Source organism: Erythrolamprus reginae, chromosome 2, assembly GCF_031021105.1.
Source record: "Erythrolamprus reginae isolate rEryReg1 chromosome 2, rEryReg1.hap1, whole genome shotgun sequence".
NCBI classification, from domain to species: domain Eukaryota; kingdom Metazoa; phylum Chordata; class Lepidosauria; order Squamata; family Dipsadidae; genus Erythrolamprus; species Erythrolamprus reginae.
In genome coordinates this window covers 18,687,237-18,705,915 of record NC_091951.1, presented here as the reverse complement: position 1 = coordinate 18,705,915, position 18,679 = coordinate 18,687,237, and the positions used below count along the sequence as shown (strand labels likewise).

General features: G+C 43.0%; 1 protein-coding gene across 1 annotated transcript; it reads right to left on the bottom strand.

Annotated features, from left to right (window-relative positions):
• Window positions 1–950: 950 nt before the first annotated feature.
• LOC139159836 (zinc finger and SCAN domain-containing protein 16-like) lies at window positions 951–18,653 on the bottom strand. The gene is made up of 4 exons (XM_070737255.1): window positions 18,525–18,653; window positions 12,263–13,190; window positions 7,588–7,693; window positions 951–3,454 (listed from the first exon to the last, which is right to left on the bottom strand). Exons 2-4 carry the CDS (start codon window positions 13,025–13,027, stop codon window positions 2,916–2,918), a joined length of 1,410 nt encoding a protein of 469 aa, XP_070593356.1. The 5' UTR covers window positions 13,028–13,190; window positions 18,525–18,653; the 3' UTR covers window positions 951–2,915.
• Between the last annotated feature and the right edge of the window lie 26 nt (window positions 18,654–18,679).

The following is an 18,679-nucleotide window of genomic DNA, read 5'->3' as shown; positions in this document are numbered from 1 at the left end:
TATCCTAAGATAAAATACAAAAAATAGTATAAGGGCAGACTAGATGAATCATGAGGTCTTTTTCTGCCGTCAGTCTTCTAGGTTTCTATGTAATCCCAGCCATCTGGGCTGCCAGAGGAGCCTTTTGTTGGTGCTTAAGGAGGCTGTGGCAGTCCAGAGCGAACAAAGTATTTTCCTTATTCTGGGCGCTTGGACAGGGAATAAATCTCTGCCAGCGCCCAGAGAAAGCTCCCTTCGCTCTGGTCAGCTGAGGAGTAACCACAGCAAAGGCCCCGGCTACAAAGCGAGCGAGCAAGAGAGGATAGCCCTTCAGCATGGGAAGGAAGAGGTAGTGCTCCTCCGCGCCGCCTCAGAGTCCCTCTTTCTTTTTTTTTAAGCCTTAAAAAAGATTGGACTTTTTTGATTCCCCTCACCTCACCTTCTTCCTTTGGCAGCGACTGTCCTCCTCTTCTTCTTCCTCCTCCCACCCAAATTCCGAGCTTTTATTTCTTTCCTAAAGGGTTTGCACGCATTATTTGCTTTTACATTGATTCCTATGGGAAAAATTGCTTCTACCTAAGAACGTTTTTACTTAAGAACCTGGCCAAGGAATGAATTAAGTTGTTACGTAGAGGTACCACTATAGTTGGTACCTCCAAGGTCCCTTTCAACTTTTATCATTCTGTATCTTTTAAAAAATCTTCTTCTCTGTTCCATAGTACAAACACCAACCAAAGCTGAAACTAACAATGAACACAAAAGGGAGGGGGGGGGTCACTAGGCCAGTGTTTCCCAACCTTGGCAACTTGAAGATATTTGGACTTCAACTCCCAGAATTCCCCAGCCAGCAAATGCTGGCTGGGGAATTCTGGGAATTGAAGTCCAAATATCTTCAAGTTGCCAAGGTTGGGAAACACTGCACTAGGCAAACAGAATCTTAGTAAAATAAAATAATTTGCCCACACGTCTTCTGGAAAGTATTTTTAATTTTTTATTTTAACTTTAGGATAACAAATCCATCTCTCTCTGTAACATGGTGAAATTATCAGTCGATACTCTAGATGTTGAAAAAAAAAAGTACCAACTAGCATGACAGTTAATCAAGAAATTCAAAACAGACTACATAGTCCTAGAGAAAAGACAGCATATATAGCATTTTAACACAGTTGACTGAATGAAAGCCAGAAACATTTAATTAACACTAATTACGTTCAGATTGAAAACAGCACTATTACAGAACAGACACCCTGTGATAAGCTTACAAAACAGGAGAGAAAATAATAACCATTTTGTCTAATGCCAACAAGTGCAAATTCTGGGAACCGATGCCCTTTACATTCACATACATTGCAAATTTTCTTCTTAAGAGCTGAGCAGGACCTGAGCATTACAAGAAGGCGTTTGTGCTGTGGTCACATGACAAAAACACATGGCGGGCATTTCTACGCTGGAGAATGTTTATAGAAAGCTTCCCATCTTTGTGAACTGGGTTCTTACCATACTGTACGTTTTCTTCCTTCCTTTGGGGACGTCTGTAAAATCTCCAAATGGCTATCAAAGTTATGAAAAAACTGGGGCCACAGAGAACGAGACCACTGCTCTAAAAGACAAAACGACAACCTGGGTTGTGCCATTCGTTTATTGAGATTTTAATGTCTCTAAAGAGCTTCCCACCTTTTATAAAGTTCTGCTCTGCTGCCTTTTAACCTATCCTGGGCCTTGAGCCCGTAGGTTTCCTTTCCCCAAATCCCATAAGCCAGGCGGGGTAGCCATTCGGGGAGCGAAAAGTTAACATGTACAAGGGAACAAAAGGCTGGATACGTAAACTGCCGATCCTATTAAAAGGATTCCTTTGATTGGTTATTAAACAGTCTTTTTTTTTCATTCAGTAAATTGCAAATAACTTGGTCTCCTTTAAGATCAACTACCTGTGAAACCAAGTACCGTATTTTTGGACTAGAAGGCACACCTGGATTTACAGGAGGAAAACAAGGGGGAAAAAAACTAGTTTTGGGTCTCTGCATGTTGCATTTTTGCCCTCCCCAGCCCCCAGAAGCATTCTGCAGTGCTCCGCACGTCCAATTTTCACCAAAAATACGCCCATTTCTGGCCTGCAGAGTGTTTGTTGGAGCCAGGGAGGGTGAAAACGTGATGTGCAGAGGGTTTGGGAACCCCAAAACAGGTCCATATATTCGATCTAGAAGGTGCACCGAAATTTTCACCCACTTTTTGTTTTGATGGGAGGGGGGATTAGTGCCTCTTATATCTTATACTTCGAAATTACATTACTTATACAAGCAGCATGTGGAAAGCAATCCAGGAGAACAGAATATAAACATAAGTCCTCCTTTTAAGATTAGTCTCCAGCTGCTTAATGACCGACACAATCTACAACTGTAATTCTAGTCATAAATCAAGGACTAATTGTATGTTTCTAATTAAACGGCAAAAAAGAGTCCCCAAGCTTTTCTCAATCTTGCGGCACTTGGGATTTGTTTGTTATCAGTAAAGCAATTGGAAAATTTTGTTTGCTCTTGATTGCAATGCAAGGGCAGCTTTTTCATTTTTCTTTTTAAATAAAAAGCTGGCTGAATAAAAAGCATTGGGGGGGGGGGACCGAAGATGGCCAACTTTGTATGGGATTTAAAAAAAAATTCACACCAGGAATCTGCAATCACCTGTGACAGGTATTGGAGCTCTATGGCCTCCGGGTTTCTCTCCTGTTGTAGGAAAATAGACAGCTGAAATCTCGGGACATTCTTCCAAGTCAGAGGGTCAGAAGGTCAAAATCTCAGAAGAGTGGGTGATTATCTCTTACACCATTTTATTAAACCTCAGAGAACCCGAATGCTGAAAACCAGACAAGACCCTATTGGATTCCTGTTTTGAATTCAAAGCTGCATTTTTTTTCCCCTGGTTGTTGTTGCCATTGTTGGTCAGAGATTCATCTTGTTTTGCAGGTGGGTCTGTTGATGGTTGATGCGCACCCACTTGCGATCAAAGCCTTTCCCGCAGTAGGAGCACTCGTGCGGCTTCCTCCCAGTGTGTTGACATTCGTGGCGGACCAGGTCTGACTGCCAACAGAAGCCTCTCTCGCAAAAACAGCACTCGTAGCGTTTCTGCCCCGTGTGCTGTATACTGTGCCGGGAGAAACTCGCCATTCCGTTGAAGTCTTTGCCACATTCCTCGCAGTGCTTGATCTGGTCCTTGAGGATCCGCGAAGATGCAGGAGGAGGAGGCTTTTTCTGCTTAGGTTTCACCTTGCGGGGAGTGGAAGAGAGCATTTCCACCTCGACGGGCAGGTAGCTCTGCCGCAACCTTTCGGAATGACGGCGTGGCTGGGCATCATCGCCTTTTTCTTGCTTCCAATGGCAAGAATTGGCTCCTCCAGGAAATACTGCTTGGAGTTTCACGTCTTCGAAATGTTCCCCCTGGAGTATTTTCCTCTTTCTCACATTGGTCGGCTTGTAACCTGCTGAAAGAAAGAGTAGATCAGCAAATACCAGGATCTTTTTATCATATGTGATATCCTACGAAAATAGACTAACAATCCTGGGCCTTGAAAGCCTAGAACTACGGCGCCTAAAACACGATTTGAGTATTGCCCACAAGATCATATGCTGCAACGTCCTACCAGTCAATGACTACTTCAGCTTCAACCGCAACAACACAAGAGCACGCAACAGATTCAAACTTAATATGAACCGCGCCAAACTTGACTGTAAAAAATATGATTTCAACAATCGAGTTATCGAAGCGTGGAACTCATTGCCAGACTCAATTGTGTCAACCCCTAACCCCCAACACTTCTCCCTTAGACTCTCCACGATTGACCTCTCCAGGTTCCTAAGAGGCCAGTAAGGGGCGTACATAAGTGCACTGGTGTGCCTTTCATCCCCTGTCCAATTGTCTTTCCTTTCTTTCACCTATTTTATATATTCTCTCCCTTTCATATATCCTCTCCTCTAAGTCCACTTTCACCCTCTTTTATATTATCACATGTCTATTTTCTTCCTATGTATTTGTATATCGGACAAATGAATGAATAAATAAATAAATTAATTAATTAATGATAGAGATGTGCAGAGGCCAAAGAATATTGGAGTCAGATTCAAATATGGATAGAAAAAAATGGTGAAACAAATGTATAGAAGACAACTAGACACAAGAACAGGTTTTTCCCGAACACCATCACTCTGCTAAACAAATAACCCCCTTAACAATGTCAGACTATTTACTAAGTCTGCACTACTATTTACTAAGTTTGCACTACTTCATGGCACCGGACCAGATTATCTCCGGGACTGCCTTCTGCCGCACGAATCCCAGCGACCAGTTAGGTCCCACAGAGTTGGCCTTCTCCGGGTCCCGTCGACTAAACAATGTCGTTTGGTGGGACCCAGGGGAAGAGCCTTCTCTGTGGCGGCCCCGGCCCTCTGGAACCAGCTCCCGCCGAAGATTAGAATTGCCCCCACCCTCCTTGCCCTTTGTAAACTCCTTAAAATCCACCTCTGCCGTCAGGCATGGGGGAACTGAGATATTGAGAGACAGAGAGCCGGGGTGGCGCAGCAGGCAGAGTGCTGTACTGCAGGCCACTGAAGCTGACTATGGATCTGAAGGTCAGCGGTTCAAATCTCATCACCGGCTCAAGGTTGACTCAGCCTTCCATCCTTCCGAGGTGGGTAAAATGAGGACCCGGATTGTGGGGGCAATATGTTGGCTCTATTAAAAAGTGCTATTGCTAACATGTTGTAAGCCGCCCTGAGTCTAAAGAGAAGGGCGGCATAAAAATCGAATAAATAAAATAAATATTATTTCCCCCTAGGCCTCTACAATTTATGCATGGTATGTTTGTATGTATGTTTGGTTTTATAAATAAGGGTTTTTTAGTTGTTTTAGTATTGGACTGTTACATGCTGTTTTTATCACTGTTGTTAGCCTCCCCGAGTCCACGGAGAGGGGCGGCATACAAATCCAATAAATAAATAAATAAATAAATAAAATAAATAAATTAGCACTAGTCTTTTCTCATCATTCTTATCACCCATCTTCTCCCACTTATGACTGCATGACTGTAACTTGTCCTTAAGATTTTTATTAATATTGATTGTTTCCTCTATTTTTTATTTCACCCCTATAACAATCATTAAGTGCTGCACCTCCTGATTCTTTTTTTAAAAAAAGTAAAAAAAATTATTGTATAAACAGTACATAATCCAACTTTTTTCGATATACTTGTTTAAATATTGTACTTAAATCTTATCAGACAGACATCACAACATAACACAACGTATGCCCCCCAGACGGAACTGTTGTCAAAATAGTTCTTACTTTATGCAATTCTATGGTCTGTGACATCAGCGGTTATCCTACAGTTGTTCTATAACCAAAGTCAAATTATTGCTATTTGTCATATAATTTTGCAAATATATTTGATTCTAGGAACATAAGGTTTTTATTTACAGCCATCATCCCTTCTTCTTATCCACCCAGATGTCAAATTTCCCCCAAATTTCATAATAACGCGATTTCTCTTTATTTTTAAGCTCTTGTGTTAATTTTTCCATCTCTGCGCAGTCATAAATCTTAATTATTTCTGACGATGTACAAATGTATCTTTTCTTTTATGTACATGGAGAGCATTTGCACCAAAGACAAATTCCTTGTGTGTCCAATCACACCTGGTCAATAAAATAATTCTATTCTATTCTAGAATTAAAACCAGAGATATTCCTGTTGGGTATTTTACCAGAAAAGTTTAACAAGAGAAATACATATTTAATTGTTCATGTGATTACAGCAGCTAGAATTGCATTTGCACAAAAATGGAAAGCAACAAAAATTCCTTCTGAAGGAGAAGTCATAAAGAAAATCTTGGGACCGTGCAGAGAGGAATAATAGTGAATATTAAAAGACAAGGAAGACACAGAATATTATAATGTATGGGTGGAATTTTGTGACTCCATAAATGAATACACACAGAAATTAAATGAATGACTGACCCAATTAAATGAATGACAGAATGACTATAAAAGACAAAAATGGAGAATAAATGGTGGTAGACCCAGGTGACAAAATGAGGTTTTGAGGAGGCAGCATTAGATTAATAGCATATACGTAGAATTTTAAGGTATATGTACTGATATATGATGTTGAGCTGGCCACGCCCACTCTGACCTGCTGAGGTCAAACAACTCTGCTGCGGCCCTCAATGACATTGAGTTTGCCACTCTTGCTATAGAGCAGGGTTCTCCAACCTTGGTGGCTTTAAGACTTGTGGACTTCAATTCCCAGAATTCCTCAGCCAGCTTTGCTGGCTGAGGAATTCTGGGAGTTGAAGTCCACAAGTCTTAAAGCTGCCAAGGTTGTAGAACCCTGCTACAGAGCAATGATGGTGAACCTTTTTATGGTTTGCATGTCAGAAGGGCATGTGCTAGCATGTGTGCACATGCTCACACCCGTTCCCTCCCCCCACGCATGCACACCCCCATGCTGCCCCTGCACATACACACAACCCCCCCCCCCCAGGCCTCATTAAAGCCTGGGATGGTGAAAAAACAGCCCAATGGGCAAACCGGAAGTTGGGAAAACAGATTTCCGGTTTGCCCATTGTACTGGAGCCTTGAGGGAAGCTTCCTGAAGCCCCAGAGTGCAAAAAACAGCACAATGGGCAAACCAGAACTCCATTTTCCTGAACTTCCGGTTTGCCCATTGGGCCATTTTTTGCACTCTGGGGCTCTAAGGAAGCTTCCCTGAAGCCTCCAGAGGGCGAAACAGCCTTCCCTGAGGCCGAAGGCTAGCACACACGTGTGCTGGAGCTGACACACGGCAACAGATTTAAACTTAATATTAACCGCTCCAAACTTGACTGTAAAAAATATGACTTCAGTAACCGAGTTGTTGAAGTGTGGAACTCATTACCTGACTCCATAGTGTCATCCCCAAACTCCCAACACTTTACCCTTAATTACCTACGGTTGACCTATCCAGATTCCTAAGAGGTCAGTAAGGGGCGAGTACAAGTGCACTAGAGTGCCTTCCATCCCCTGTCCTATTGCTCTCCTATATCTCCTATACCTTTCTTCTATTTATTTATTTATTTATTCAATTTTTATGCCGCCCTTCTCCTTAATCTCTTCTATTCTTTCATTGATATGTTCTATTACTATACCTTCTTGTCTATTATTTCTTAGATATATTTTACTATGAGTATCTCCTCTATAACCTTCATCATGTATTTTACTATGTGTATATAGATATATACCCACTAAAACCCTCATTGTGTATTGGATTAACTAACTAACTAACTAACTAACTAACTAACTAACTAACTAACTAACTAACCAAATAAATAAATAAATAAACAAACAAACAAACAAACAAATAAACAAACAAACAAATAAATAAATGCCCTGCGTGCCCTCCGGTATGGCTCCGCATGCCACCTGTGGCACTCGCGCCATAGGTTCGCCATCACAGCTATAAACAGAGTTCATGATTGGGTGGGGGAAACAACCTTCCTCTTCCAAGCAAATGGGCAACTCCTGTATTCAGACAGCAGGATAGTCACTGCTGCATTAAAAAAAAAAGGAATAAAAAACTGCTTACCGGAATTAAGTTGTGGTGGTGGCGGCGGTGGGATTTGCTGCTGCTGCTGCTGCCTATCTGTGTTGGTTGGTCCCTGCGTTGGTGCCATCTCTGGTCCTTCTAGCTCCTGAAATGGGGGGGGGGGGGGGGAGGAAACCAGATGCCGCTAAAGTATCCACGTTGATTCAAAAATTGTTGACCTACTGTTAGGACTCTGTCCATTAACTGTTGGCTGTAGGTATTGCAGACTTCCACAAGAGGGAGCTAGAGTTTATAGCTTATTTCTCTGAGTCACCCTCTCCGTTTCTCTTTGTCTGGCTACTCACTGTTAGGTTAGATCTGCAATCTCTCTGTATTGTAATTACCGGTATGTATATCAGCTAAAATGTGTTTAGGCTTCATATTTTTGTTTGCTGATTAGGACAAAAATAACTGGTAAGAAAGACTATGTTCTTGGTAACATCCTCGGAGAGGGGCGGCATACAAATCTAATTAATAATCTAATTAAATTATTATTATTATTATTATTATTATTATTATTATTATTATTATTATTATTATTATTATTATTACTACAAGCATAGACATGATGCTGTGGCACAGATGATCCACTGGAACTTGTGCCGGAACTACCATTTACCAGTGGCAAAGAACTGGTGGGATCATAAGCCCGAAAAAGTGGTCCAAAATGAGCAAGCAAAACTACTGTGGGACTTCCGACTTCAGACTGACCGAATTCTGAAGCATAACACACCAGACATTGTGATCGTGGAGAAAAAGAAAGTATGGATCATCGACATCGCAATCCCAAGGGACACCAGAATTGAGGAGAAGCAGCTAGAGAAATTAGTGAAATACGAAGATCTAAAAATTAAGCTGCAACGACTCTGGCATAAGCCAGTGAAAGAGGTCCCAGTGGTACTTGGCACATTGGGCGCAGTGCCAAAGGATCTCAGCGGACATTTGAAAACTATTGGAATTGACAAAATCTCCATCTGTCAATTGCAAAAGGCCGCTTTACTGGGATCAGCAAACATAATTCGCCGCTACATCACGCAATCCTAGGTGCTTGGGAAGCGCCCAACTGGTGATGAAATATGAAATCCAGCATAGTGATCTCGTTTGCTGAGTTATATTGACATAATAATAATAATAATAATAATAATAATAATAATAATAATAATAATTTATTTATTATTTAGATTTGTATGCCGCCCCTCTCCGCGGACTAATAATAATAATAATAATAATAATAATAATAATAATAATAATTTGGATTGTTATTCTGACTTATTATGTGTATGACTTGAGACTATATATAGGAATATGTTATTTCTCAAAGTAAACTTTAATTCAAGTTAATATATCTGTGTGTGGCTGACTGATTATTCACTACTAATCTCAAAGTTTCTGTGAGTGCACAACCTTGGTAAACCTCTGCTCCTACATTAACATTTACAACACATCCTTTTGTTCAAATTAAAGTTGCAAAGAGACAAAACAGAAGATTTTCGGAAGCATAATGAGCTGTTAGTGGCACAGAGTGCAGCATTGCTGAGTTAACTCTGCCCACTGCCAGGAGTTCAATCTTAACCAAGGTTGACTCAACCTTTCCATCCTTCCGAGATCAGTAAAATGAGGACTCAGATCGTTGGGAACAAGAGGCTGACTCTGTAAAATCGCTTGTTAGAGGGGGCTGCAAAGCACTGTGAAGCTGGGTATACAGTGATCCCCCGAGTTTCGCGATCCCGATCATTGCGAATCGCTATACAGTGATCTCTCGATTAGCGCGGGGGTTACGTTCCAAGACCTCCCGCGCTAATCGATTTCCGCGTTATAGTGGTGCGGAAGTAAAAAACACCATCTACGCATGCGCGCCATTTTTTTCATGGCTGCACATGCGCAGATGGTGGAGTTTGCGTGTGGGCGGCGGGGAAGACCAAGGGAAGGTTCCTTCAGCCGCCAAACAGCTGATCTGCTCCGCAGCGCGGAAGCAGCGAGGAGCCGAAGATGGGGTAAAGGCAAAGGGGAAGCCCCATCTTCGGCTCCTCGCTGCTGCCGCGCTGCGGAGCGGATCAGGTGTTGGGCGGCTGAAGGAACCTTCCCTTGGTCTTCCCGCCGCCCAGGCAAAGGGGAAACCCCAAGATCGCTTGCCGCTTGCCGCTTGCCGTATTGCAGCTTGGAGCCTTGCTTCGCCTCCTTCGCTGCAATACGGCAAGCGGCAAGCGATCTTGGGGTTTCCCCTTTGCCTGGGCGGCGCTGGGGCCATGTGGAGCCGCTCATCTAGGGGGGCGTGGACCGGCAAGGTGCCCTCCGCTCTCTCTCTTTCTCTCCCTGTTACCGGTGTGGTATAAGAGAGAGAAAGAAAGAGAAAGGAGGGCGACTTGCCAGTCCACACCCCCCTGGATGAGCGGCCCCGCATGGCCCCAACGCCGGACTCCGCCGTTGCCTCCGCCCTTGTTCGGCTCTGCAGCTGAGAGGCCACGTCCACCCCCTCCTCGGTGTCCCCGGCACCCAGCGTCCCCACGCTGCCTCCACCTCCCGGTAATGCGCCCGACCTCTGCCTCTCTCTTTCTCTCTCATATACCACGCCGGCAACAGGGAGAGAAAGAGAGAGAGAACTAGCGCGGACTTATTTTTTAATTAATATTTTTTGAAAAACCGCGTTGCAGCGTTTCGCGCTAATCGAGACCGTGCTAATCGAGGGATCACTGTATCGCGATTTTTCCACCCGATGACGTCACTCCCTCCCTTTCTCATCTTTCTTTCTCTCTCTCTTTCTCTATCTTGCTTCTTCCTCTCTCACACTCTCTTCCTCCCTCTCTCATCTCTTTCTTTCCTTCTCTCTCTTTCTCTATCTCTACCCCTCTTGCTCTCGAGCGGCAAGCGAGCAGCCGGGCGGGCGGGCGAACGGGCAAGCGGCAAGCGAGCAGCCGGGCGGGCGAACGGGCAAGCAGCAAGCGAGCAGCCGGGCGGGCGAACGGGCAAGCAGCAAGCGAGCGGCCGGGCGAGCGGGTGACGGGCAAGCGGCAAGCGATCTTGGGGTTTCCCCTTTGCCTGGGCGGCGGGAAGACCCAGGGAAGGTTCCTTCGGCCGCCCAACAGCTGATCTGCTCCGCAGCGCGGCAGCAGCGAGGAGCCGAAGATGGGGTTTCCCCGTTGCCTGGGCAACGGGGAAACCCCATCTTCGGCTCCTCGCTGCTGCCGCGCTGCGGAGCAGATCAGCTGTTGGGCGGCCGAAGGGTCTTCCCCGCCGCTCACACGCAAACTCCACCATCTGCGCATGTGCGGCCATGGAAAAAGGGGCGCGCATGCGCAGATGGTGTTTTTACTTCCGTGCCGCTACATCACGAGTTATCGATTATCGCGAGGGGTCTTGGAACGGAACCCTCGCGATAATCGGGGGATCACTGTACGTCTAAATGCTATGGCTATGGAGCGGTAGATAAATCTTAAACGCTATTGCTATATAAGAATTCACAAAATGAGAATTCACAAAAATCCACACTGGGAAATTTGCTTATATATAGTAAGAAATCTCACTTCACAGCAGGCGCAGAAATGAGGTCCAAAACCCATCAAGGTCTTGTGATAGCAACAGCACTTAAGACTTATATGGTGCTTTACAGCCCTCTCTAAGTGTTCTGCCTGACTGGGCTCAGGCAATGAGTAACAGTCCAAGGAAAAGAAATCAAACACACACGTGCTCTTCTAATCAGCAAACATGTATTAAACAAACAAAAAAGGGTTACTCAAAACAGTCCTTAGTGTCAGGAAACAATAATAGTGCAAGGCTTACTTCAGCCGCATACAAAAACACAGGAAAAAGCAAACAAAGACAACCTGGAATGAGCAAAGACGTTTCAGGAGTCCTTTTGAATCTTTGGAGCAAACAGCAAGTCCCAGAGGTTTCACCTCCCACCTGTCTGAAAAAGCTGGGTTGAAAACTCCAAAGGCACGGAACAGAAACTTCAGAGCAGGAACCACAAAATAACACAGATAAACAGCCACAGTTTGCCTTGTGCCTCTGCTCCATTTTATACCTTTAGCCCTCATTAAGGGAACCACACCCAGCCCTCAGTATAAGAACCACACCCAACCCAGGTGCTACTCTGATGACTTGTAATACTCCTTCAATCGATCCCTCCTTTGCATCGCTCTTCTGCTACGCATGTTTATGAATTGTTCTGCAGAGGAATCCAAGGATGAAAGACTGTTTGAGGGACTGCATGCCAAATCCCCTGGGCTGTCTGCTGAGTCCTGCAAACCAGTGGCCCCATCCTCCTGGCTGTCTGCCACGTCTTCCTGGCTGTCAGCCAGGCTTTCGCACTCACTTTGTGCCGCGTCTCTCCCATCTGTGGGAGCAACGGCTGGCCCAGGCCCAAACACAACACTAAGTGGTTTACAAAGTCAGCATATTTCCCCCAATCATCTGGGTCCTCATTTGACCCACCTTGGAAGGATGGAAGGCTGAGTCAACCTGGAGCCGGTGGTGAGATTTGCAGGCAGCCGGCAGTCAGAAGTAGCCTACAGTACTTCACTCCAGCCACTGCGCCACCAGGGCTCACTTAACAGGGTCATTAAGCGATGTCTCGCTCAATGACCCTGTGGCTTAGCCACGGGGTTACAGGTCCCAATTGTCATTAACTGAGTACAGGATTCCCACAACCAACCAAGGCAAAGAGGGCTTTTCTCACCTGCTCTCCCCTCCTTTCCGCCGTTTGAAGCCGTCTCAGAAACTCCTCGGCCAGACCGACAGCTTCCAGGCAGGTATCCGGAGTACGTTCCTTGACCCAGTTTTGCATTTCTCGCGGCAAGATGTTGAGGAACTGTTCCAGAAGGAGGACTTCCAGAATCTGCTCTTTGCTGCTCCTCTCGACCCGCAGCCACTGGCATAAGAGCTCCTGGAGGCGGGCGAGGACTTGCCGCGGGCCCTCGGCTTCTTGAAAGCAGAACCGGCGGAACTTTTGACGTTGCTTCTCCCGGATGGCCGCCTCCCGGTGCAGGACCGCCAACTTCACCTTCCAGTAGTCTTCCCGATCCTCGGCGGAAAGGGCGACGAAAGCCTGCTCGGCCTCCTCGCTGAGAGCCGGCAGCAGCCGCGTCACCCACTCTTTTATCGGCCAGCGGCAAGCCACGGCGACTTTCTCGAAGGAGGCCAGGAAGGCCCGAGGATCCTCCCAAGGGGTCAGGTCATCCAGCAGCTGCTTCTCCAAAACGGTGTCTTTCAAGAACTCCTGGAACTGCGATTCCCACAGATTGTGCCTGCTCCAATCCTCTTGCTCCTGGGGCATTTCCAAGAATACCCCCATCCCTCCAGTTTGGGGGGCGAGAGAGGGCCAAGGGGTCGCTCCCAAGCCCATCTCGGCTTGCAGACTTGGAGTGTCGTCCTTTAGCCGTACATTCTTGGCCAGCGCCATCTTGTTTGCCCTTTTCTCCTTCCGCAGCTTTGCTTTCCCCATTTGGCCGAAGTTAGGCCTGACCTGCACAACCCCTGCAATAAAGCTGTTTAAAATGGCGACCGCCGAAGTGCCAGAAACGCTGATGCAGCAAATAACTTCTGTTCTGGCTGCCTCACAAAGTTCTGGAGGGTTTTCTGTAGCAGGGAAGCAAGTTTCCAGGTAGCTGGAGGGGGGGAAGGAAAATGCAGTTATCGCTTGCAGATTTTTGAGGGAAAAACACTCACAAAGAAATCAGTTTGTGAAGCAAAGGACTATCGCAAAACGGCTCAGTTTGCTGTCAAAAGAAAAAAAGCAATAAGATTCACACGGGGATCAAAATGAAGGAGTTTCATGGAGCTAATCGAATGGAACTCCCCAGGAAATTTGAATAAAGGTAGTCCTCGACTTAGAGTGTTCATTTAGTGACCGTTCCAAGTTACAACGGCACTGAAAAAAATGACTTATGACCGTTTTTCTCACATGGAATCCTCAATCTGAGTATTGTATTGGCAGTTCTGTGTTAGCAAATACTTCAAAAGAAAAGGATTTAGGGGTAGTGATTTCTGACAGTCTCAAAATGGGTGAACAGTGCAGTCAGGCGGTAGGGAAAGCAGGTAGGATGCTTGGCTGCATAGCTAGAGGTATAACAAGCAGGAAGAGGGAGATTGTGACCCCGCTATATAGAGCGTTGGTGAGACCCCATTTGGAATACTGTGTTCAGTTCTGGAGACCTCACCTACAAAAAGATATTGACAAAATTGAACGGGTCCAAAGATGGGCTACAAGAATGGTGGAAGGTCTTAAGCATAAAACGTATCAGGAAAGACTTAATGAACTCAATCTGTATAGTCTGGAGGACAGAAGGAAAAGGGGGGACATGATCAAAACATTTAAATATGTTAAACGGTTAAATAAGGTCCAGGAGGGAAGTGTTTTTAATAGGAAAGTGAACACAAGAACAAGGGGACACAATCTGAAGTTAGCTGGGGGAAAGATCAAAAGCAACATGAGAAAATATTATTTTACTGAAAGAGTAGTAGATCCTTGGAACAAACTTCCAGCAGACGTGGTTGGTAAATCCATAGTAACAGAATTTAAACATGCCTGGGATAAACATATATCCATCCTAAGATAAAATACAGAAAATAGTATAAGGGCAGACCAGATGGACCATGAGGTCTTTTTCTGCCGTCAGTCTTCTATGTTTCTATACTCACTCCAAGTCTTCGGAGAGGGGCGGCATACAAATCTAATTAATAAATATAACCTTTACAGCATCCCCATGAACATGTGATCAAAATTCAGATGCTTGGTAACTTGTGATTCATACTTATGAGCATGCAATGTCCCGGGGGTCGTGTGATTTATTTATTTATTTATTTATTTATTTATTATTATTGGATTTGTATGCCGCCCCTCTCCGGTATGATCCCCTTCTGTGACCTTCTGACAAGCAAAAGTCAACAGGGAAGCCAAATTCACTTAACAGCCAGGTTACTATCTCAACGACTGCATTGATTCAACTCTCGCAAGAAATGGGACAAAACCTTACTTTGCAAATGTCTTACTTAGCAACATAAATGGTGGACTCAATTGTAAGTCGAAGATTTGCCTGTAGAGCTTTTACCCAAGAGGGGCTGTGAGACTTTATTCACCCTTCACATAAAGCTTTGATTTGCAGTTACCACAATTGTTAAATTAAAAACCACATTCTAAAGAGGAATCGTTGAGTCTGTCATCTGCACCTCTATAACTGTGTGGTTTGGTTCTTCAGCCCAACAAGACCAACACAAACTTCAGAGGAGAATCAGAACTGGAGAAAAAAAACAATTGCTGCCAACCTGCCTTCCATTGAGGACCTGTAGGCTGCAAGAGTCAAAAAGAGGGCAGGGAAAATATTTACTGACCCCCTCGCATCCTGGACATAAATTGTTTCAATTCCTACCCTCAAAACGTGGACACCTAGACAACTAGACACAAGAACAGTTTGGAAAAAAACTGTAGTGTACAACGCCATCACTCTGCTAAACAAATAATTCCCTCAACACTGTCAAACTATTCACTAAGGCTGCATTTATTTATTTATTTATTTATTTATTTATTAGATTTGTATACCACCCCTCTCCGAAGACTCGGGGCGGCTCACAACAGCAATAAAAAACAATATAACAGTGGAACAAATCTAATATTAAAAACATATAAAACCCTATCATTATTTAAAAACCAAACATACCAAACATAAAATAAAGTATAAAATAGCATCATTCCTGCCACCCATCTCCTCCCACTTATGACTGTATGCTGTTTTATCCTTATGATTTATATTAATATTATTTCCCTATTGATTGATTGTATTGATTGATTGTATCTCCCCCGGACCTATACAGTTTATACATGGTATGTTTGTGTGTATGTTTGCTTTTAATAATGAGGTTTTTAGCGTTTTTTAAATTATTAGATTTGTTCTTACATTGTTCTTGTTATTGTTGTGAGCCGCCCCGAGTCTACGGAGAGGGGCGGCATACAAATCTAGTGAATGAATGAATGAATGAATGAATGAATGAATGAATAAATAAATAAATAAAATCCTGTGATAATCACTAAGTGTTGTACCTCATGCTTCTTGACAAATGTATATTTTCTTTTGCGTACACTAAGAGCATATGCACCAAAGACAAATTACTTGTGTGTCCAATCACACTTGGCCAATAAAGAATTCAATTTAATTCAATTCAATTCTGCCAAACAATAAATGCCCATTATGGATTAGTGCAATGTTTTTCAACCTTGGCAACTTTCAGATGTGTGTGAACTTCAATTCCCAGAATTCCTCAGCTGGCTTGAAGTCCACCTGCTGTTTTAACATTGTCAAGGTTAAGACACACTAGTTTAGGTTACTAAGGGGCCACTCCTTTCTCACTGCAGGAACACACCTCAATATGGATAGTCCTCGACTTACATCCGCACTTGAGCCCAAAATTTCTGTTAAGCGAGACATTAAGCAGGTCTTGCCCCATTTTATGACATTTCTTGCCAAAGTGGCTAAGTGAATCACTGCAGTTGATATATTTGTATCACGGTTGTTGAGTGAATCCAATTTTCCCATTGATTTTTGCTTATTAAAAAGTGATCACATGACCATGGGACACAGCAACGGTTTGTAAACATGAACCCAGTTGCCAAGTATCTCAATTTTGATCATGGGGCTGCCACGAAGATGGTTAAGTCCTATATGGCATTGGGCCAGAATACATCTGGAACCGCCTTCTATCGCACGAATCCCAGCGGCCGATAAGGTCCCACAGAGTTGGCCTTCTCCGGGTCCCGTCGACCAAACAATGTCGTTTGGCGGGCCCTAGGGGAAGAGCCTTCTCTGTGGCGGCCCCGGCCCTCTGGAGTCAACTCCCCCCAGAGCTTAGAACGGCCCCCACCCTCCTTGTCTTTCGCAAATTACTCAAGACCCACCTTTATCGCCAGGCATGGGGGAGTTAAGATATTCCTTCCCCCTAGGCCATTACAAGTTATGCATGGTATGTTTGTGTGTATGTTTGGTTTTTTATAATAAGGGTTTTTAGTTGTTTTATTAATTGGATTGTACATGCTGTTTTTATCGTTGTTGTTAGCCGCCCTGAGGCTGCGGAGAGGGGCGGCATACAAATCCAATAAATAATAATAATAATAATCATAAGTGTGAAAAACTGCCACAAGTCATATTTTCAGTGACAATGTCAATTTCGAACAGTCACTAAATGAACTGTCATAATCTGAGGACTATCCACAATTGTTTTAATTTATTAAAATGTGCTGAATTTAATTCTTAAATTTCATTTTTATGCAGCTTCTCTAAACCGTGAGCCAGATATGCAATCTCACTCCTCTGATCCTCCAAATAAAAGGAATTTCAATAGAAGCCAGAATCAAAAATATTATTATCTTTTAAATGCCCAACCTATTTGAGGTGGTTTCCTCTTTTTTTTTTTTTTAAAGGACAAGGATAATTTTTTTCAGGTGCAAGGAAAGGGGTTGACTGTGAGCATTTATCCTGCCTTGAATCCAATCAGTCTCAGGAGTAGCATTTCAACTATTTCCCTGAAGTGCCATTACCACCAGGTGCAGCTAATCCATTTGTAAATTATTTGTATTCCTTGAAGGCCCAAGAAACCAAGATAATGAAGATGGGAACCGTTTTGCAAGACAAAAGGGCGGCTTCCCCTTTTTAAATAGGTTTAGATTGGCAAGAGGTCAGCCAAGGGACAGGGTGTGTTATCAGAATAACAGAAGAGAAATATAATACCCTTTTTATGATGTTTACCATTTACATTAAACTATGGAAATTGCATTTTTTCTTTGTTTGTATTGTTATTGTTGTTCTGTTCTGTTGTTTGATTTTTCTTTATTATATATGCTCTTTTCTTTTTTTCTAGTCTTTTAAAATATATATTCAATAAAGACTATTTTTAAAAAATACATGTTAACTCCCCCCCCCCCAATTATAAACCCTATTTAATTTAGGGAATATCTTTTATTGGGTCATCTGAACTTAATACTTGGCTCTAAATCTTTCAAATCCACCTCCCCCCCACCCTGAATTTAAAACTGGAAAGGTATATATTATATATATTTATATTTATTTCTATTTATTTATTTATTTGACTTCTATCCCAATGGGACTCAGGGCAGCTTACAACAGTACCTACTTATATATTGACTAAATTACTATGAACAAACTCTTATGATGTTTACCATTTACATTACACTATGGAAATTGCATTTTTTTTCTTTATTTGTATTGTTGTTCTGTTTTGTTGTTTGATTTTTCTTTATTATATATGCTCTTTTCTTTTTTCTACTCTTTTAAAATATATATTCAATAAAGACTATTTTTAAAAAATAAATGTTAAAAAAAAAAACCAATTATGAACCCTATTTAATTTATAGGCTGCTCAATCTGGACCAACTTGGGGAAATTGATATACCCCTCGGCTGTTCCACTTTATGCATGATTGTTTCTTAATAAGAGTTTTAAATATTGTTTTTTTTTAATATTGGATTTGTATTTTGTATTGTCTGTTGTGAGCCCCTCCGAGTCCTCGGAGAGGGGCAGCATACATATCTAATAAATAATAATAATTATTATTATTATTATTATTATTGTTGTTGTTGTTGTTGTTGTTGTTATTGTTATTATTGTTATTATTATTAACTTGCTGCTCAAGGCAGGTACCCTATATCATTCATATCCTTGAGGAGACACACACAATTTAGGGAATATCTTTTATTGGGTCATCTTAAAACATAATACTTGGCTCTAAATCTTTTGAATTCACCCCCCCCCCACACTGAATTTAAAAGCAGAGGGTATTTTAAACACAGAAATTACTTGCCATCCATTAGTTGGATTTTATAGCACACCCAAATCACAGGTTTCCAACAGAATAAGCTTAAGACAATCAACTTCAGATGATCAAATCATGGTTTAAACACTAATTGGTGTGATAACACTAAGCTACATAATCACCTTTTGTCTGTTTTAACAAAAAACACTACCTCCGGCCTGGCTGACCCGACTTTACAGCCCGGGAAATGGAGTTCATGAAGTACACAGTATAAAGAACACGTAAACTCAGCCGCCGCCAAGTCGGTATTAAACGGGCAGCGGCCAACGGAACTCCT

Coding starts and splice junctions, on each gene's coding strand:
- LOC139159836 (XM_070737255.1), bottom strand. CDS start 13,027: ATGGGGAAAGCAAAGCTGCGGAAGGAGAAAAGGGCAAACAAGATGGCG. Junction 7,694..12,262: donor CGGAAAGGAGGGGAGAGCAG/GTGAGAAAAGCC, acceptor CCCCCATTTCAG/GAGCTAGAAGGACCAGAGAT. Junction 3,455..7,587: donor ACCACCACAACTTAATTCCG/GTAAGCAGTTTT, acceptor TCTTTCTTTCAG/CAGGTTACAAGCCGACCAAT.